The following is a 22660-nucleotide window of genomic DNA, read 5'->3' as shown; positions in this document are numbered from 1 at the left end:
GACCAGCCTGACCAACATAGATAAACCCAGTCTCTACTAAAAATACAAAAGTAGCCAGGTGTGGTGGCTTATGCCTGTAATCCCAGCTACTTGGGAGGCTGAGGCAGGAGAATCACTTGAACCTGGAAGGCGGAGGTTGTGGTGAGCCGAGATTATGCCATTGCACCCCAGGGTGGGCAACAAGAGCGAAACTCTGTCTCAAAAAATAATAAATGGTTTTATAAGACCAGATGTTCCAAATATTTATCTGTTCTCCACCTATGAATAGCTCCCCAATTCTTCACCCCATTTGTCTAACACTGCCCCTGTATTGTTGGCGTGTGTGAATATCTGTGTGTTTTGGAATCTTTCAGGCCACACAGAATTCAGTGATAAGGTGGCACAAGGGGTCTGCAGTTCAAAGTGAAGACTAGAGACATTTCAGGATAAATTTGTACAGCTGCCCCTCAACATCTTAGGGGGAATGGTTCCAGGACCCCCTGAAAATACCAAAATTCAATGCTCAAGTCCTTGATATAAAATGGCACAGTATTTGCATATAACCTACACACACGCCCTTGTCTACTTCAAATCACCTCTATTAAACAGTTCACTCATAATACATAATACAATGTAAATACTATGGAAAGAGTTGTTATACTGGATTGGATTTTTATTTGTATTTTTTATTGTTGCATTGTTATTTGTTATTAATATTGATATTGGTATTACTGTGGGTATTGATATTCCCAATATTTTCAATCCACAGATGGTTGAATCCACAAATGTGGAAGCTGCAGATACAGAGGGCTAATTGTATTAAATTCTAATATTATGAAAATTTTAATTTCACTCGTTATTTTTCAAATATACAAATATGTTCTATCACATATTTGTATATTTGTATATTTTTCAAATATTAATTACTTTGTTTAAAAATTACTGATAATAATGCCTCCCTAGGAATACTGATAAGAATGCCTCCCTAATAATATACCGGTACCATATAGGTGACTATATGGATCTGTGGGACTTTGCTGAAGGCCACCCTACCCCAAATGCCTATAATTCCTTCTGCCGCTCTCATGCATACATGAATGCGTGAATTCATTCATTCATTCAGTCATTCAACAAACACCTATGTCTGTGTCAGCACAGAAGATACAAAGATGACGAAGACACAGCCTCTCTGCTCAAAAAGCCCCACACTAACAGGGCAGAAAGACACACAAACAGACTACTGTGAAACTATGTGGAAGGCTGAGTTCACCAGCATCCTTCCACCGAAGGTTCTTTTATAAGACATATACCTTTAGAGAAGAGAACTTTTGGAGACAGTTACTGTTTTTCTCCTGTAGAGGAGACTGAATTGATGGACAGAGAATAGAAAAGTGGCTCCAGATAAATTCACCTGCTTCCCATGTTTGCGAAGGGGGTACCCTTGGTTATGGTGTTCTCTCCCTAGAGAAGGTACATTTCAAAGGGTGAACGTGACACTGAAGCCAGAAGCAACCGTTCCTGGGATCTGTGCTGGTAGAGGGGAGTGCTGGGGCCAGCATATTATTCACATGTAGTACAAACCTTAAAACCTCCAGATGGTCACTACAGTTACCTAAGGATGAAGTTGTCGGTTTAAAGAGGTAACTTGAAATTGTACGAAAAAATTTTTTTGTTAAGATTTCAGCTCCTTGGAGAATGTTAGTGGCTGTACAGAATGTCTCTACAGAATTGTCTTCAATCTGAGACCCCCTAGCCTGGCTGTGACACAACTTCCTGTCTCACTTTTTAGGATTACGTCTGGGAAGGCAGAAAAAAAGTGAAAAGTGTGCCCTGATTCCTGAAGACCAATTTCAGAAATCACCACCAAGCTTTAAGCTTCTTCTTTTCTTGGAAAGGGTCAGGGAAGAGAAAACAGACTCAATCTTAGGGAACTTTGTTAAAAAATGCACACCTGGGCCCCACTGTGGATTTCCCGAATCAGAATCTTGAGAGGATGAGGGTCTCCTTGGAGGCCAACCATGCATACTTTGGAAATATTTCTGCAGTGACTGATTCACATCCCCACGCCATGCACTGATGAGAACTATTGCTCTGGACATGCCCCCTGCACACATCTTCACCTAAGTCTCACCCCAAAGACCCAGGCATGACAGGAAATCCCCAGCTCTGAGCTGTAGGGGCCAAGGGTCCCATACAAGAGCCTCTTCTCCAGGGTCTTCAAGCTCAGACAAATATCTTGCAGCCCAGGTCCACGAAACCTAAAGATTGAGTAGTGAACAGGCACCAGGATGGGGCCAGTGAAGGCAGGGAAGGCTGTTCCAGTTCTGCTGAGGGTCTTTGAGGTGATGGAGGCAGTGAAGAGCCTGAGCAGAGGCCTGGCTGGAGCATGGGGATGCCAGCCTTGGGGGATAGGGTGGAGTCAGCAGGCGGGACTTGGGGTGGGGGGTTTTACAAGCCTTAGTGAAGACTTGGATCTAACTGAACTAACTTTGGCCACCAAAAGGATCCAAGCCGGGGAGTAACACAGTTAGACTTGTATGTTAGAAAGATGCCTCCAGTGACAGTGTGGTAAAAATGAGGCAGGACATCAAGGAAGAGGCCGCTGAAATAATTAGGCGAGACGTAAGGGTGAGCTGAACTAGCAGTGGTGGTGGTGGAGCTGGGGATAAGAGGGCTGACTCAGGAGACTCTTAGGAGATAAACGAAGACCACCTGGTGATGGATTCCATGTGGGATGCGAGGGAGTGAGGAAGGGGCCAAGGAGCGCTCCTGAGTTGGTGGCTTTAGCAAGTGGGTAGCCAGTGAGATCTTTGGCGAGACTGGGGACACAGAAAGGAAGACCAAGTTCTGATGGGAAAGATGCAAGTTTCGCTGGAAATACTGGCTGTGAAGAAACAGAGATGTCCAGTCTGGAACTCAGGGAGGAAGTGTGGGCTGAAGATTAAGATACTGAATTCTTTTACATGAAAATTCAAGTGCCGGGCGCGGTGGCTTACGCCTATAATCCCAGCTCTTAGGGAGGCCGAGGCAGGAAGATAGCTTGAGCCCAGGAGTTCCAGACCTGCCTGGGGAATACAGCGAGACCCCGTTCCTCACAGAAAGGAAAAAAAAAAAAAAAAAAGACAGAAAGAAAATTCAAGTAGAGGCCCAGGAACAAGAAGAAGAGGGGCCCAAAAATCCTTAAGGGACATTGATCATTCAAGGGGTGGGCACAGGGCCTTAGAAGGGAGAGCCAAAAAAAGTAAGAGAAACATCAGAAAGGTGTGATTTTTGAGGTTCATGTTCTAATGCTGCTATTTAATCATGCCAAAACACACATAAAACATAGTAAGATCATGACATCTTTACACTCACGACTGTGGTAGAGTGGCTGGACCCAAAACTACAGGTACTGCAGAAGCCTTAAAATACATTTGGCTTTTTCTCTAGCCAAGTGCGGGCACATTACTTTGTGAAGGATACTTTGAAACTCACCAAAAGAACTGCAGGTGGGTGGCTGTCAGGGTTAGGGCCAAGTAAACGTAAGAGGGAAAGCCAGCTTGTCAGCATCAGACCAGCGATACCCACCAGAGCCAGCCACTGCAGGCTCTGTGAGGTCACAGGACTGAGAGGCATTCCTGACTTCGGGGACTCTGAAATCCAGCTGGGGACACACAACATGTCCATGGGGGAAAGCAAAGAACACAAGAGTGCTAAAATGACTGAAGGGGCCAGAAGGCTGAGGCGGGAGGATGGCCACAGCCCAGGAGTTGGAGGCTGCAGTGAGCTGTGATCATGCTGGTGCATTCCTGCCTGGGCAACAGAGTGAGACTCTACCTCTATAAAAAGAAAGAAAGAAAAAAGAATGAAGAAGGAAGGAAGGGAGGGAGGGAAGGAGTGGGGAAAGAAAGAAAGAGAGAAAGAGAGAAGGAGAGAGAGAGAAAGAGAGAGAGAAAGGAAGGAAGGAAGGAAGGAAAGACAGAGAGAGAGAGAAAGAAAGAGAGAGAGAGAGAGAAAAGACTGGAGGGGAATGAGCCAAGACAGAGGGCTCCTATTGAAGTAGGAATTAGTCATTGAAAGTTGGGGGTGGGGGTAGTGGCTCCATTTGGAGACAAGGCATGGAGCAATAACATGTGACAAACTTCTACCACGTCACATTCCAGTGCTCACCTTTCATGTTCTATGGCAAAACTGTGTTGGGAAAATTATATTTGTGATGTTAACCCGTTTCCCCCTCATATACACGCAGAGTATTTATGACGCTACCCATTGCTTTGAGAGGAAGATCCATCATATGTACTCTGTCTTGCAACTGTTATCTTTGTTGCTCCTGAGTTTAAGCCCTTGTTATCCATGCCCGGAACACTCTCCAAACCCCTTTGTCCTTACCAATATCCCACCCTACTTTAAAGGTCCAGCTTAAACTCCAGTAATAAAATATTGCAAAGTGAGCTCTGTCTCCCCCGAACCTGCACAACCGCACAATGGTGGTTTTGCACCTTACCTGACATGCATGGTTTTCATGGCTCTCGTTTAACCCTCACAGAAGTCACTGTGAGGCAGGGAAGGCGGGATCCATCCCTATTAGGGTTAGTCAATAACGCCGAGCCTCGGAGGTCAGAGGAGGGTGTTGGCTGCCAAATCCTAGAGCTGGTGAGTAGGCGGAATGGTTCTGGAACCCTTTCCCACGGTATCCCGAGCACGTTGCAGTATGGACGCATCACTGCTCTTCCATGTGCGGGGGGTGACCTTCCCTTCTGAATCCCCTAGAAGGCAACGATCATGTCTTTTACTTTGTGTCCCTAGAACTTCAGGGATGCTCAGAAGCAAGGAGGAAAGCACTGAATACTTGCTGGGTAAACTATCCACTATATCAACATTCATATCCAAACAACATCAGAATACATGCAGGTGCACTTGTATGTCCTCTTTCTATTGATGTGGGTTCCTTCCTCAAACAGTGTATTATTAATTTCTCAATCTGGAAAAGCAGTATTCAAGGCACTATCAAATTTAAACCTCACTTTTTCATATACCTTTGCAAAAACCTAGTTTATAACAAGGAGACCCCACATTTTTAAAAAAGCATTCCCCAAAATGAACTACCTTTTGGGGGTGACATTTTTTAAGTCTGTGATTTAGATGCATTTTTTTTTACAAATTATGATAAAAATTAATTAATTACAACATTAATTGACAAGCCCTAGATATCTGGGCCTATAGGAAGTGTCTGAAGATTCTCACTTGGATTTTGAGGGTAAATGAGTTAGTTGTGACAAAGCATTTGGGAAGAATGTCTAAATACTCAAGTAAGGATTAAGAAGAATAAGCCAAGCACAGTGGCACATGCCTGTAGTCTCAGCTACTTAGCAGGTCAAGTCAGGAGGATTGCTTCCGCCCAGGAGTTCGAGCCCAGCCTGGGCAGCAGAGCAAGACCTTATCTCTATTAAAAAAAAAAAAAAATCAAGCACCAGCTTACACCAGCTACAAATAATTCATTTGTCTTTGCTACATGATGGCTTTTACTCTGTGCCCCAAGGAAGAAATGACACTTAATCTTTACTCCTGAGAGTTTTCCCCTCTTAATCCTACTTCATAGTATGAAATTCTGGGCTGGGTGCAGTGGCTCACACCTGTAATCCCAGCACTTTGGGAGGCTGAGGCAGGCAGATCACCTGAGATCGGGAGTTTGAGACCAGCCTGACCAACATCTCTATTAAAAATACAAAATTAGCCGGGCATGGTGGTGCATGCCTGTAATCCCAGCTACTCGGGAGCCTGAGGCAGGAGAATCACTTGAACTCAGGAGATGGAGGTTGCAGAGAGCCAAGATTGTGCCACCGCACTCCAGCCTGGGTGACAGAGCAAGACTCTGTCTCAAAAAGATAAAAATTTAAAAAAAAAATTAAAAAATAAAAAAGAAATTCTGGATTGCACTTTATTGAGACCAGAACAATATTTTTGCTCTGGCTAGCAGGAGGCACATTGATTTACAGCTCGAAAAAATTAATGAGGCTTTTTATACTCACGAGAAATCTGTAAGCTTCAAAATTCAGCCTCAGTCAGAGTGAAGTGGCCAGAAGACGCTGCGGAGAAAGGAAGCACTCGCCAACCAGAAGACAGCTGAGCTCAAGAGTGTCGAAAGAGGGGAGACATGGGAGTCACAACTTGTGACCTTCTGTTTATTGTCTTTAAAAAAAAAAAGACGGATTCTTGCTCTGTTGCCCAGACTGGAGTGCAGTGGTGCGATCTTGGTTCACTGCAACCTCCGTCTCCCGGGTTAAAGTGATTCTCCTGCCTCAGCCTCCCAAGTAGCTGGGATTACAGGCATGTGCCACCACGCCTGGCTAATTTTTGTATTTTTAGTGGAGACAGGGTTTTACCATATTGGACAGGTTGGTCTCAAACTCCTGACCTCAAGTGATCCGCCCGCCTCAGCCTCCCAAAATACTGGGATTACAGGCGCGAGTCACCACACCCCAGCCCCTTCTGTTTATTGTATTCTTAAACATTTTAGTTGTCCATACACAGTTTTCTGAGTTTAGAATATGTGCTTACTGTAGAAAAATTGGGACATACAGACAACTAAAATTAAGATGAGTATTTTCATAGAGGCAAGGCTTTCAAGAAGTGTGGATTTGGAAGCCCCTGTTCAATTTACCTGTAAGGTTACATCTCCCAGTGGGAACTTGACTTTGTAGTCATTCAGTTCACCTTGGGCTGCAACCCAACCCTAGTTGTCTGAACCTTGGTGCCACAAGAAACAACTTCATTTTAGCAATTCCCCTCAAATACACCAACTCCAAACACCTCAGGTAAACCAGAGGCTTAGGAGATTTCTGGTATTACATCAGACAACCAGAAAAAGACAAGCAGAGATTCTGGCTTTTTTTTTTTTTTTTTTTAAACCAGCTTGAATATTTGGAAGTAAGAGCAAGCAGTGTGTTGGTATATATTATAGTAGACCTCCCTAGTGAGGCTTTACAAATAGCCACATTATGACTACAAAATGAGTTAGTAACAGTTGGGGAAACTGCTCTGGGAAGATATGAAAAAGTTATCAAGAAATCAAATTCATGGACTTGTTCTCAAAGTGTGCGGGACAGGGGGAGAGAAATGAGAACATTAAAATGAAAAATTAGCTGCAAGCAAAATCCCACAGATGCAAAGAGAAGGAGCAGGAGGTGGGGGAAAAAAATGACAAGCAGCCCCAAGGAAGCCATGTGGCTGAGATGGGGGATGGGGTGGGGAGAAAACTTAAATCAGGATGGAGAAAATAAATTTTTTGTTACACTTTTATGGAAAGTTTGCATAAACAATAGTCAGCTGCCTTCAGATTTAAGATATGGTTAAAAGGAAACACATTGTGACCGTGGCCATACATACTCCAACCACTTTGGGGAAGACCCTCCCCCTTGCCTGCCGCGCCACAGAGCACTGGACCTCCGTCTCGTGTTTTCCCCACAAATGGACTGCCCGTTCCGTTCCACTGTGCAAGGTTTGGCTTCTCCTGAGCTGCCTGCTCGGTGGCTCTTCCCACCTCTTCTAACTTCCCCCCACTTGGTGCTGCACACACAGACTGAAGGGTGCTGTGGAGAAACACAGCGGCTCCGTCACAACCCAAGAGCAAAGGGCCAAGCTTCTGCAGCACAGGTGCTTGCAACAGGAAGGGCTGGAAGCCTCCCGCTCAGCTTCTCATCTTATAACAACTTCTCGACATTTCAAAAGCCAAAGCTCAGTTCCTGTTCCTGGTGTTCTTTGCTTTCGGTTTGTGTTGAGATTTTTTGGTGATAAGGTGGATGCATGGAAGCAAAAAGGATGCAGTAGTTGGGAGCACATTCCCGAGAGGTTTCTTAGTGAGAAGGAGCCCTGACCACAGCACGCAGCGTTTTTGAAATCCTGCTTGAAGCCACCACACCCAGCCCATTTCTCGCTGAAGATTTCAAAGCTCATAAGGGCCACCTAGAAACAATGACAAGCAGAGGCTCCCCCAGCCAGGAAATCAAGGGAATAATATTAAAGTGGTATAAACTGTCTAGCTGAGGGCATGGTCTTGGGCAGGGTCTGTCTTTAAGGCAAAACATGAGAACACAGGATTGGAAATGATGAATGCTGTACTATAAGAGAGGAAAATAAGCCATCTTTTCAGGGTGTGGAAGTGGAGAAGGGCACTCAGAGAAGGCCTTGTGAAAGAGACAGCATTTGATCTGGACCTTGAAATATGGTAAAAATTTGGGTCAATATTCAGAGATTAGAAGTGGGGAGAAGGAAGTAGCGGTTCACCAGACATTTAGTCTGTACTGCTAAGTCAACATCGCTTCTTTCCAAGTTCTAACAGTGCAGCATAAGGAAGTACACATCTTAAATAAAATTAATAGTGCCCCTCCTCCCTCTGAACCTTACATTCTTTAGAACAATCCTTCTAGGACCAAATAAGCTCACTAACAAGTTTATAATCTTCACTGCACTGTCACAGGAAGTAAGCCGCATACTAGAATAAGTTGAGAAACACTTTCATTTGTTTCCCTATTTCCATATTTATCAAATCAGTTTTAGAAAATGCAACGGATGACCTACTATCGTGTATACTGCAATTGAGCAGTCCAGTAAAGGGATGGCAGGTGATGAGAGCCGGTTTCTCACTGTGAGTGGGAAGTTACAGATGAGCAAGAAAAGAGGCTAGAATGATCCATGTCATAATGCATTAGAGTTGGAGACATCAGCATGACACTTAGCTTAATAGAAGTACAGGTGGTTACATTTAGCAATATCTATTGATACGTGTATGTGGACAGGTTAGCATACACACATATACCTCCTTGCTCTGTCAGCTGAGAAGACCTAGAAGTAATGTCTCCCCAGTAGTAATGCACAAAGCCAGCACCCAGACGGTGGTTTCTAATACCATTCTCCAATAAAAGACACGAGCGTTCTTTAGAGAAACGACTCATTCCAAGACTGGGACAGGAAATATACAAAATGAGCCTACAGCTTCTTATAGTGCCAGAGAGTTAAGAAGGTGCTCAAAAACATGTGAACAAACCACAATGATGGGGGTACATCAAAGAGGTACAACAGCCAACTTAAAGAGCTCTCAGTGCAAAAGCTGGAAAAGTTTGAGCAATAAAATAAAGTGGTAATAGACTCTCACCCAAAGGATAACATAAATATCTGAATCTATACTGCTAAGAATGATTGAATAAATAAATAAGTGGCACAGAAGAGACAAATCTTCTGTACTAAAGAATTACAACTTATTTATTTAGATACTCTGCCCTTAAGGAAGCAGAGCTTAACTCTCCACTCCTTAAGCTGCACATGGTGACTTTCTTCCAAAGGGAACAGTATGGAAAGAGAGGAAAAAAGAGTAACTTCACAGTGAAGAAACCTGACAACCACTACCTCCAGCCAGATGATCAAGGTTAACATCAATAGTGGTAATAGGTCATAATGAATAGGATGGACTCTTGATATGATGAGAATGGAGCTTTATCTCTGTGGTCCTCCTCTCCAAAACACATAACTCTGGCCTACTCATGACAAAAGTATAAGTCATACTCAAACTGGGGACATTGTACAAAATACCAGACACATACTCCTCAAAACTGTCAAGGACATCAAATATAAACAGAGTTGAAGAAATTGTCACAGACCAAGGAGGCAGGACAACTGATTATAGTATGGTATCCTGGTTGGGCTCCTGGGACAAGAACAACAAAAAATGACAGTGGGGACAAACAGAAAATTTGAATAAAAGGTGAACTTTACTTAACAATAATGTAATAATATTGGTTCATTAATTGTAACTAAGGAACTGTATTAATGTGAAATGATAATAACAAGGGAAATTGGATATAGGGTATCCAAGAACTCTCTGTACTATCTTTGTAATAATTCCAGAAATCTAAAAATGTTATCAAAGGTTTATTTTTAAGATGCAGTGGAAGTGCTTTACTCTCAAAAACTCTCTACAAAAATGCAAACTGCTGAAGTCCCGAGGCAAGTCTTTCTAAAGTGCTGGCCCTTCCGCCAGTTGTCTAGAGCAAAAGTCAATTTTAAAAGATACCTTCTATTATGCTCATTTGTCTGACTTCTTAGGGGCCATATGGAGCCCCAATCCACTTAATTAAGTCCCCTTCAAATTAAGAGATGAGACCTGGAAGGGAGACAAATGTAGAAATGACCATTTCTGTTTCCAAGCTCACTGCTGTATTCCAGACAATCTTAACATTTTCCCAGACTGAGTATTGATCCTTTGACATTCAACACAGATGTCCTCTCATGAACTGCCTTCAAATAACACATGAAGGAAAAAAGAGGGGCAAAAGCTGTCTTCTCCAATCCACTTAAGCTTTGTTAGTTATCTGTCTCGCTTGTTTTATCAACAGTGACAAACAATGTGAAGCTGCACTGTGTCGATGGGCCTGCTGATCACTAAACCACTGAGCTGTTACTAAGTTTAAAGGAGGCGTTTGGCCGGGTGCGGTGGCTCACGTCTGTAATTCCAGCATTTTGGAGGCCGAGGCAGGTGGATCACCTGAGGTCAGGAGTTCGAGACCAGCCTGGCCAACATGGTGAAACTCCAGCCCTACTAAAAATAATTAGCTGGGCATGGTGGCAGGTGCCTCTAATCCCAGCTCTCAATGACAGCTTTTGAACCTGGAAGGCAGAAGTTGCAGTGAGCCAAGACTGTGCCATTGCACTTCAGCCTGGGCAACAGAACAAGACTCCGTCTCAAAAGAAAAAAAAAGGAGGTGTCTTTCAGGGGAAAAAAACTTTTCCCACAATAAATCATATATTGTATAGTAAAGAATGGCAGGCAATGGCTTGAAGCATAGATAGAAGAAGGTTACAAAATAATTTCCCAAGATAAGTTCTTAAAAGGGAGTCACATGGACATCAAAAAATATCCTTTTGCATGATATCTCCTTTTGTTTCATTGTCATTTTCAGACGATAAGAATACCAGCACCTTTGATCTAATGCAATATCCATCTATCCATCCATCCATCCATCCATCCATCAATCCATGCATATCTTCAAGTTACCATTTATCAGGTCACTGATGACTCAGCTGGTGACAGATATCTACAGAAGTGTCAGAGAACCAAAGGCTCTTAGTGCAAAGGTGAGAGTGGAAATGAGATTGAGGGATGACAGTGGTCTGTGCACACAAGGAGGGAAAGACAATATAAATGTAAAATTTAAAATACTAGTAATCAATTGTGGTTATCAATAATGGAGAGCAAGAGTGAGTCCCAATATTAACAGCATAACAACGAACAAATGAAAAGCACTGCTATTATGCAAAGTGAAGAGTAGTAAAGTAAAATAAACTCAAGGTAATAGAAAATAAAAATAATGCATGGAACTTTACAATAAAGGGTGAGGAACAAGGGAAACGCAAAGGAAAGTGACCTGGGAGGAATTTATTTGATGGAATTTGGGAGCTGCAGTTAAGCAACCTATTCGGCCTCTCTTGAGCACAGGTGCCTCGGTTTTTCTTGAAATTCCTGTATGGAGCAATGTACTGTGCAAATATATTAATCACACACATGATTAACCATTTGCTTGACAGGAAAGGTCTGGAGCCACTGAGCGTGAAGATGGGCAGGGGGGTGTCCCTAAATCCAAGAACTCTCACAGTAGGGATAAGATTTTACAGTTAAATGAATTATTAAGGTCAGGTGAATAACTTCTTCTGATTACTCAGTGGTTCTCGATTTCATGGCCACCACCAGGGAAGGAGGCAAGTATTGAGTACTCTGCTTGAATTTTCTCTAAGGAAGGAGAGAAAAGCCACCACTCTAAATGCTAAAAGTAAGTTAAAACCATACCGTTTCCTTTGGAAAGACAACGTGTTTATGAACTGTGACCATTCTCTCCAAGGAATCAGAATCCTGCCTTCCCCCTTCTCCTTAAGTCCCCACGTTTCCTCAGTTCACTAGATTGTTCTGAAAGGAACTCACAATTACCTTTCCTTGACCACAGCTGCTTTTGGTCCTAGAGTAAAACTCACAATATACTCCCAGTATTCCTGCTCTTCCTAACTTCATGCCTGAAAAAGGAAAAGTCTGTATTGAGACAGTTTAAAATATATAGACAAACTTACGCAACAAAATACAACTTGTTCTTCAAAGCAGTTACCTTGGGGTCTCCAGACACTTATCCGTAGACACCGTCATTGTTCACAACAATATTTGGAAGTCTACTTTGGATATTGCCTTTATAAGAAAATCAGGCTCGACTTTATGGCTCATTGTTTTTGACAGAGAATACCATTTCCTAGCTCCATCATTAACGGGGCAGCAAATCCCTTTGGTTTGAAAAAGCCCATTTTCTACGGGCAAAGATTTGCCACAGTAAGAGACTCAGAAGAATGAATGACAGCTGAAGGAGAATAAACATGGAGGATTCTGAACCTGTGCAAGTGACTCACTGGAACCTGTGAGCAGCCTCCTCGTGTTTACTGGGGAGAGGATCCCATCCACTTGGGAACAAAAGCTGAGACATGAGTGCTAATGAAAAAGAAACCCCAGACCTAATCACATCACTTTATAATTTCATATAGAAAATGTAGTTATAGGCATCTCTCTCACTCTGTTTTAAATTCAGTTACCTAAAAATGTGATTTTTTCCCCCAACTTTCATGGAAAAAGAATTTTGATCAGAAATTTTCATTTTTAGTTGTTTTAACTCAGAAGCTCTAATAATATTGAGTAATCACAATGTTATAAAATCCTATTAATTGAAGAGAGAAATCAATTAACCTCACCTAAAATATTTTCTCTCAAGTACCAAAAAAAATCCACTTAAGACATATAACCAAATGTTATTTAATATCTTAAAAAGTAACACAATCCAAAATGGATATTTCACACAACACTACATAAACAACATGAACACAGTATCACCATAGGGAGGGACTTTCAAATATAGACTTACAAAAATCCCTGTCCTTTTTTTTCTTTTAAGTTATTATACTAAGCATGACAAGTAATCATCATTTACAGTATGGTACACTGACACGATAAAAACCATGTTACAAATGTGCTGTTATAAATCAGTAACATTAGGGAAGACATTTCATGAACTGTAATTATTTCATATGAAATACTATACAATATAAACAGAACATCCATCTTGGATGACCTTTACAGCAACCAGAGACCAAGTAATTTAAAATTTTTTTTCAGTGCAAACACATTTTATTCAAGGCAGTCTTGGCTGCAAAACTCCTTTCTAACATACAGTAAATCCCACTTGCACGTCTTAATTCATTTACCCTAATGCAATAGTCACATTCAGTCACTCAGAGAAAGATACCTGCAGAATTATGATCCCTTTAAACTTGACGTTTAAATTTAATTCTCTTCTAGAACGTAGTTATCTGTGTCAACTGCTCTAAGGACTTTAATTTGTAGCTGTCAATACTTGCATGAAGGTGACCCTAGGGCAGCTCTATTCCTAACCCAGCAAGTGTGCACGATACTGCACAGTGTTCTGCCCTTCCAATGTGGAAACCGTGGCGGTGTGTCAGTATCTAGGTGGGAGAATGGAAAGGAGGACCTCGGAGGAAAGGAAGTGGAGGAGCTGCTGCATGTGTACTTCGTGATTAGTTTCCCGGAACTGCAGAGGACAGATATTGGAGGAGATCTCAGGTCTCACATTTGGTACCTCTTCTTGGTGGGAGCAAGGGAACAGGTTTACCAAGACCAGCCTTGGGACAGGGAGGCAGACAACTGTACACGGACCAGCGAAGCTTCTAACCTTACATTTCCAACCTTCCAGAATCATCGCTGCCTGACTTGAAACACCCCATTCCCTCCTTGGCATGATGTGTGTGTGTGTGTCCACATTTGAAGCCAACAATTAATGATTACAGCCCTATAACTGATCATGTACAATCATAAGGAAGTTTAGTTCCCCCTTGAGTCTTGTAGAATCCTGAATCTTGTGAATCATCAACTGTAAGTCATAGAACTGTAAAATCACAGGACTGTGTGTTAGGGGAGCCATCTCTGGGAATCTCCTTGTGGGCTGCTGCTGCAAAAGATGCAGAGTATTAACTCAATAGGAAGGTGCCAATGTCTGTTTGAAACACACAAGGAAACGTAATAATGAATGTTTTCATATATGTAATTTATGAAACATCTCCTGAATAAAAATCTGTGGGAAAATATTGGATGTATCCTTAATACCATAAGACCTTCTGGGAGAGGAATGGGGTGACAGTTGATTCTATCTCACTTGGCAAAGCTCAGACTGATAGTAATCTTTTTCCTGCCCACATTTTACTAACCCAAAGCAAAACTGTTTTCCATGCCTTTTGCATTCATGTTTCCTGTGTTCTAGCTCCCCCAAGCCCTAAACATGTGCAGAAAAGTCACTCACTACCAGAAGAGCCCTGGATGACATTGACAATGGGCAGGATGGTCCTGGGGGAGATGGGGGATAGAAGAGATTGCTCCTGCTTGGGCCCACTGAGGTCGGGCAGCACGTGGCTAGTTGGTTCTGTGACTGGCCTGTGGTGATGGAGGAGATCCCCATCAAAGATCATCTGTCTCCTAATTCGAGAAGACACCTAGAACTGGATCAGCTCCCTCAGAAATCCAGCTCCTCCAAAGTAGGGTTCGATATATTGTACTGATTTTCTATGGTGCCAAGCAGCACTGTGAAGAGTACTTGATAAAGTTTTTAATTAAAATTTCTGTTTCAGCACCTTCCACTGCCAGGAGCAGTCATGTTCCTGAAAGCTGGTGATTTAGCACGGGAACTATAGCAACCCAATATGAAACTGTAAACAAGGGTGTGTCCAGATCTGCTTCTGACTGCAGTGGCATTTGGGTGGATCTGTCAATCACCCGCTTTATCCATTGATACCAGTAAGGTGTGCTGAGGTGTAAAATTCCAAACACCCTGAACTTTTTTTTTTTTTTTGAATGAAAATGGACAAAAGTGTCAAGATGTATTTGTTTTCTTTGACTTTATTAGCACACATCAGAAAAATAGCATTGTATTTTGTGATTTCTCATGATGCTCTATCAAACAGATAGAAAACAGATCATCAATAGCTGCCACTGTGTTCCTGGAGAATCTTAAGTCACTCCTTTTGTTAATTCATTGTAAATATGGGTATTACAAAGATGACCTGTCTTGTGAATTGTTTGTAAATCTGAATGCTTTGGAAGCACTTTGAGATCCCAAAGTGAATCGTGCAAAGTCATTATCGGTTGTTGTTGGTTTTTAAATGAAGCTCCAAATACTGCCCATGTTATAAATGGCAAGACTTTCAAAAAATGATCACTATTGTATTATGAGCAATATGCTTGTAATTTAAGTTAAAAACTTTATTTTCAAGTACACTTGGTGGTGATAAGTGGTTTATCCTGGGTAGAGTTTTGCAAAGCTGCACCAACCTAAAAAAGGAACAATGCTTCTGCTTCCACTGAACAGGTTTCTTCTCCCCATGGTGACTGCAATGTCATTTAAATTTACATTTTAGATGCTGATTGGGCTATGAAAAAGAGGGACCTGGGAACAGCTGGTGTTCAGATCATTGTTACTCCAGATTAACTGTGAATTGATGCTTCCTGAACCTGACCTTCACAACATCAGAGAAGAAGTAATTTGTTATTTTTATCCAGCTAGTCTCCATTCACCTCTTCTATTTGTTTTCTCTATTTGATGGCACCCCCCCTTTCATATGTTCATTATGGTCCCCTGAGATGTGCAAAATATATATAATGGAATACGAATTATTTAACAGAAGTTGTGGAATTCACAGCACAGCTCTTTTAATTAAAGTGGAGTTTGGGCTCGACATGGTAGCATGCGAGTGAAGGCAGAGCCCGAAGTGCTTCAAGCTTGGCAGTCCACATTGCTTGTGTGTCTTCTGTTACTGAAAACTTAGACTTCAAATCAGATTTCCAAAGGAGTAAATAGCTCTTTCAATTACGTTCACCCATTGGCTCTTCGCCAGAGAACTTTTAACAGGAATGGGTGGAGGGCGGGGGTGGGCACAAGAATTTTTAAACTTCCGTTCACTCCTAACAAAATCGAGTGCGCTTTCGTGGGGAAGAGAGAAGACAGGATTACATCTGAAAGCCAAACAGCGGCGTAAGAGAAAGCCATGGTGATGGAAAGTCATGAGTCCACAGAGGCAATCACTGACACACACAGCACGCCATGCCCTAATGTTGAAGGAAGTGTTCAACTTTGCTCTTCTGAACGATACACTTTAACACACGGCTGCCATTTCATCAAATTTATGGAGGTAGTTATATGTAAAAATAAAAATTACCATAAAGTAATATGTTGTATCATAATAATACATAAGTGTGCAAAATGCCGACAGATGTGTTGACCCTTTCACAGAGATTCAACCAGATTCAGTTCTGTAAACCTTTCAGCTGCTAAACCCTAAGACTGGATAAGCAGTCGTGTAACACAAAGCTATGATTTTACAGGAGGAAAGGGATACTGGCAACGCCTGGCGAGGACCCCACTGTTCCGGGACCGAGAGCCTCACCGTGACCTCGAATGACATTTGCAATGTGCTGCCGGCTGCCACTCCTCCCCCATTCAAGAATCTCGATCAGATTTGGGCAGGAATATTTTTATATGCAACATCTGCTTACATGGTATCATCTTTAAAGTCCATCATTTCTACACTAATGGCTGCTGGTCTAAGGGAGTTTTTAAAAAATTATGTACCCAATAGCATCAGGCAAATAGTGTACATATTTATTTGAATAACGTCTTCTGTAAACCTATATCTTGTGAAATATCAATAAATTCCTATTTTAAAGCTTCTCTTAAAGGTAATGCTTTCCTTTCCTGTTCACACAGTATTCGATTATTTCAATGGCTACTTTCAGAGGATCAGCTAGAGGCTGATGTGTTGTTTCAATGGTTATATTATTTATGAACTGAGAGTAGAAGAAAAATTTGAGAGCAGGTTTTTGGAAAAAATGAATTTAGACAAATATTTAGTAACCGTATGATATATAACTCCCCAAGGGAACCGACTATGTAGTCTATCAGATACATGATCATTCCTTCTGGACATATTTAAGCAATGAGACAAACAATGCGTTGAGGCATGCCTTGGAGGAAATAAGGCATGAGACTGAAAGCCAACTGGCTTAAGCATTTCAATGGTATGGGAGTTTACTAAGAAACGTGCTGAAGTTTCACTATAATAAGCACAAAAAAGGAATTTACACCAAACTCAAGGAGTTCAGTTTGACCCAGTGCAACTTCCAAAGAACTGAAAAACTATGAGGGAGCATTTAAAGGTTTCAAGAATGAGTCCAACTGTGTATAGGACTGGATTCTTTAAACAGATTGCTAGTGATTAAACCTCATACAAAAACAGATGTGTCTCACAAATCATATGCCAATTACTGAAATTGGAGGTGAAAATATTCTAGATTTATTTTGGGATATATATATTTTATGGTGTATGGCTCCCAACAGCACATGCCACTGAACTAAATAAAACTTTATGTCAGAACACTTACTTGTGTCATATGTAACCCTTTTGCAAATAATATTCCATTACTACAGATCTGTCCCACTGTTCTCAGAAAATAAAACATGGGAACGTTGGAATGTCTCTTTGCTATAAGATGAAATTATTGGTCATCCCTTTGCTGCTGGGTCTTCTTTGTGTTCAACATGACATTGTAAACCAAAGCAAAATGTTAACAAACCATTTGGAAATAAGTTGGGCTAATTAACTACACATCCAGCTAAAAACGCCTCCTGAAATTGGTTACAAAGTATCTGTAAACATTACTCTGGCATAGTTCATGTATGCATAATTGTTATTCTGATAAATTTTAGGGGAGTACAAATTAGGATTATACCACACTAGCAGAATGAGCACATTCTGTTGTTTATTACATGGGCACATGTATATTTCTAATCAAAAATTATTTTAAAAGTTTTCTCTATAGATATCTTCCCAGGAATAAAAGGCCTGAAGTTCAACTCTCCCTAAATTTGCTCTTTCCTATAACCACTAAAAATTATCTCCCACAGCCTAATTTAGGCATTCTATTTAAAACTACATAAAATAGATTTATGTCCTTCCATTAGAAAGAATAACATCCTCAGGCCCTACTCTTCATTTGTATCACAAAGAACATTTTGCTTTTAAACAAACTAATTATTGTATCTATTAGAGTAAGATAGGGTCATCCTAAGTATCACAAGGAGGAAATTCTCTTCCTTCAATATTTGAGTAACACCTTTTACAAGTCCACATCACCTTCTCAATCACCTAGTGCTGTGCCCCAGCCAGACTGGAAATTCCTTTCCTTTGTCCACTTCAGATTCAAAGGCCTATATTCCTGTTTGTGATCACGGAAGGTTAAAAAAACCAGACAAGCATCTGTGACACTTGAAAACAAAACCCTGAAAACACTCACTCCCAGCGATCTCCATTGCGACCCCTTCTCACACACTTCCATGGGCTCCTGCAAAATAGTGTCACGAAAACTCACAGTGAAAAATGACTGGTGCATAAACAATTCACACACAAAGGGCCGGGGTCCCTTCTAGTTAGTTTGGCATCTATTTCCCTCAAGGTGGACCCTTGCATTTGACATTTCGTGGTAGCTTAGTTTTGTTTTTTGTTTTTTTTTTTAATTTTTTTTGTTTTGTTTTGTTTTGTTTTGTTTTTGGAAGTGTCAAGGATCAGTTCTGTGGCACCGTTTAACCACAGACTGGGAGCAACACGCATCTGTGGCATTTTAAAATGGAATTGGCAACTGCATGACATTGAAAATGCGTATTACACTTACAGTGTCTAGACTTTCCTATGTGTGCTCAGATACAATTAGTGAAGCAAAAGTATACATATCACCCCTACTGTTATTCAGTTGCTACAGAGCCATAAATGTGAAAAGCAATACTCTGAAATAAAGATTTTTTTGTTTTTTTTTGCCCTAGCCCTACTTAGCAGCACAGTTTAAGTAAACACAAAAACTGTGGTTGAGATGCTTGTCTTTCCAAAGATGTAAACATCAGTCCCAGTGTCGTAAACTTTGCTGTATCGAATGAGACAGAAGATCTGAGGCAGAAGGACTATCACACGCTAGTAACAGAAGCTTGCAAGCAGTTGGAAGGTTTCTGTAGCTTCTCAGCTTCATTTGTCGGGGGCTCCGCGCTCGCTCGGAAGTTGAAGGCTGGACCAGCTCCACCATGTGCCGGGCTCAAAGCGGGGTTCTGACGACGGTTACTTTCAACAATGCTTGATGTGTTGGAAGCCAGGCTCTCCCGAGTACTAAAAGAGCAAAAAGGGTTTGTTTTGTTTTGTTTGGAACATAAATAATTATAAATTGAGCCCCGAGGAAGAGAAAATGATGTCGTTAATGGATTTCCTCTGTTGGTTCATAATGTCATATCAATATACATCTCGACTGATTATTCACATCTGCCTCTCCACCACTGGCTCCAGAAGCTTCCACAGACATGTAATAATCAGCAGCACACTCAGTGAATAAAGGGTTTTTAAACAGCTAAATGCACTTTGAAATGTCTTCTTCTTTTCACACTCAACGAAACGACTTCAAAATTTGAGGTGATAGCTAGCTATCACAGTGGTTTTTAAAATAGATACTCATAAATACACCTAAGTCATGATTTCATTTCAGGCTGGAAATTCACTGGTATAGCCGCTCCTGAACACACTCGATAATTTTACCCTAATGATTCCATTTTCGTTGTGGATTAGCAGATTTCGACTGTGGGGGACTTGAGCATGCCCTTTTTTGGGGGACCCTGAGCATTTGCCGCAAAGACGGGAATAAAATTCACTTTAAACGTTTTATTCCACTGTTTCAAAATTTAACACTTTAGTTAAAATACATTATATTTTCGATAAAGGAACTTAGATTTTTTTTTTCCCATTCATTTGTTAAGTTTCCACTCATTTCTGCCCCACTTCGGCAGGATTGTTTTTGTTTGGATTTTTTGTTTTTGTTTTTTTGGAGTCAAGGTCTTGCTCTGTCCCCCAGGCTGGAGTGCAGTGGTGTGATCTCAGCTCACTGCAACCTCTGCCTCCCAGGCTGAAGCAATCCTCCTACCTCAGTCTCCTGAGTAGCTGGGACCACAGACATGTGCCACCACACCCGGCTAATTTTTGTGTTTTTAGTAGAGACTGGGTTTCCCCATGCTGCCCAAGCTGGTCTCGAACTCCTGAGTGCAAGCAATCCGCCCGCCTTGGCCTCCCAAAATGCTGGGATTATACGTGAAGTATTTTCTTTTTAAAATAATTCGTATAGAATACAGGTGATTTAAAAGCTGTATTATTTTGCTCTCTCTTTTACTTTTTCTAAGTTAGAAACACTTGAATCTATTTCATTGCTTTAAGATATTTAGAACATTTAAGATTTCAAATGTATAGGGCAATGGCAGAAATAAGATGACTGGGCCAGATTGAGAAGAACTGAGTAGCTTTCCTGTGCCAGGGCCTCAATGTGGCTACAAGAAATGTATCAGCTACAGAGATTGAGGAAGCCAGAAGCATTCTCAAAACATCCACTGCATGAGGCAGAGTCAACGTTTAGGAAATAGTCTCTGAGAGTTGGTCCCCACAACTGACTTAAGCCTGCTAGAGCTAGTTAACAGGTCAAACTACTACAGCGAAGACGTCCTCTCCTCTCTTTCATTCCCATCCTAGGCTGATAGCAACTTTGAATCCTGTACTCTGATAGCCCTTTCCAACAGGTTATTTAAGCCTAACTCCTTGTGGCTTTGAGTTTGCTTCTCACCAAGAAGCCAAGAGTTAATTGTTTAAAAGGCAGTTTGTTCACTGACAACCAAAACAAACAAACAAACAAACAAACAAACCCTCGGACTTTCTTGAATGTCGAGGGTACCTCCAGAAAGGTAATCCATTTATAGGGAGAAGTCAAGTTTTTCATTATGCTTATGGTAAATCTGAGCATACCTAAAGGACACTCCAAAATGTCATCACTAAAAGGGAAAGTGCGAGACTTGCCTACATGACGTCTCCCCCAGGAAAACTCACCAGTGGCTTTGCCAGAGCTACCACTGAGGCATGGAGCAGGTGGAGGAAGGAGGAGGGTCAGGAAAGATGCAAAACCCCAAAGATTTCAAGACACATTCCTTTGGTTTTGTTCTTAATCACTAAAGTAACTTTTTACAGTATCTGACTTCCTCATCTCTAAAATATAGAGAGTTATGATGGGATGTACCTACTCCTAGGGTGACTGTGAAGAAGAAGTAAGCATCAAGGAAGAATCTGTACACTAATAAGGTAGAAAATGTGGATTATTTCATTATATACCTAGCATATAATGAAATAAATAGTGACTGTGGGTTCGCTTCAGAATCCATGTATTACGAATGACATATTTTCTATGGGAAAATACATTTTAAGGTCCAAAGGATTCACTCTTAAACCAGCTTTCAAGGGGTGGGCTCAACATTTATTAAGTGCCTGCTGTATACCAGGCACCGTAAACACATATTGCAATACATGATCTGAGCTGGGGTCTGTCTCTACTGTAAGATCCCTTCGCCCACCTTCAATCACAGCCAACATATTAATAGTGGTAAATATGTAATATATGTAATAGTGGTAAATTGTGGTAAAGAATGTATTTCATTATTGTTGCAATAATGATTACAGTCTGTGACATTCATGCTGCGGGCTCCGGATGTGCTGATGAAAAAGTTAAAGGAGATGGAATGTTAGCAGTAAAAATATTCCTCAAATTTAAAAGTTGGTTTTTTTTTTTAAAGAGAGCTAATGGAGTACAACCTTAAAAACAGGATTTCAGGATTTTACAGGCGGGAGAAATGGACCAAGCAGTTCTGTTGTTCATCCTTCTGTGCGCATGTCTTCCCCTGGCCCCAGGCGTCTACAGCACACGTTCTTGCAATACATTAAGCAGATATACCCCTGGCAGCCTTTGGTCTCTGATTTTCATATTGTGTTTATCAACCAGCTTTAGGCCTCATATTTGAAATCACAGGCTTCTCACGTCAAGACTTTTCATTTTCAATATTAGATCTCATAGCATAGTTCAAGTTTCTACCCTTTTTCCTTCTACATACCCTTTAATTCCCAACAAAAGGGACTGAAGAATTTTGGAAATGTGGCTGAACATGACTTCTAAGCCAGCACTGAAACCCTGGAGTGTGGAGAAAAATCACTTTTTGGGGTCTTTTTCTGTTTGTTTTTTTTTTTTTTTTTTTTTTTTTGGTTGGGGCTTAGCTGCTCGGTGAATTATTTACTGAAAGATTTTAATAAACGGCCTGCTTAAGATTTTCATGTCAGGGCTGGGCATGGTGGCTCATGCCTATAATTCTAGCACTTTGGGAGGCCAAGGCAGAAGGATCTACAAAAAATTTTTTAAAAATTACCAGGCGTGGTGTCACACACCTGTAGTCCCAGCTACTCAGAAGGCTGAAGTGGGAGGATTGCTTGAGCCCAGGAGTTCCAGGCGGCAGTGAGCTACAATCACCACTGCACTCCAGCCCAGGCAACAGAGTGAGACTCTATCTCTAAAAAAAATTTAAAACGATTCCCATGTCTCGCAGCAATGGTAATGTATGGGCATGATAATGCTATCCGGCTAAAATACTCCCCAGACTGCAGAGTAAAGTTTCTAGAAGTCAAATACTTTCCTTTGCAGAACATTACTCCTGGATCAGCGAGACAA

General features: G+C 41.4%; 1 protein-coding gene across 6 annotated transcripts in view; it reads right to left on the bottom strand.

Moving 5' to 3' along the window:
* Positions 1-12777: 12777 nt before the first annotated feature.
* Positions 12778-22660, bottom strand: part of STOX2 (storkhead box 2) — a 225007-nt gene continuing 215124 nt past the window's right edge. For 5 of the 6 annotated variants that reach the window (XM_055384868.2, XM_019025790.4, XM_055384871.2 and 2 more), the window contains one exon: positions 12778-19251. In XM_055384868.2, coding sequence (XP_055240843.2) covers positions 19056-19251 — 196 coding nt within the window. In that variant the 3' untranslated portion in view covers positions 12778-19055. The remainder of the gene's footprint in view (positions 19252-22660) is intronic. The other variant, XM_055384869.2, reaches the window with a different exon arrangement.

Source organism: Gorilla gorilla, chromosome 3 (assembly GCF_029281585.2).
Source record: "Gorilla gorilla gorilla isolate KB3781 chromosome 3, NHGRI_mGorGor1-v2.1_pri, whole genome shotgun sequence".
NCBI lineage: Eukaryota > Metazoa > Chordata > Mammalia > Primates > Hominidae > Gorilla > Gorilla gorilla.
The sequence above is the reverse complement of the archived record's forward strand: the minus strand, read 5'-3'. Positions and strand labels throughout refer to the sequence as shown.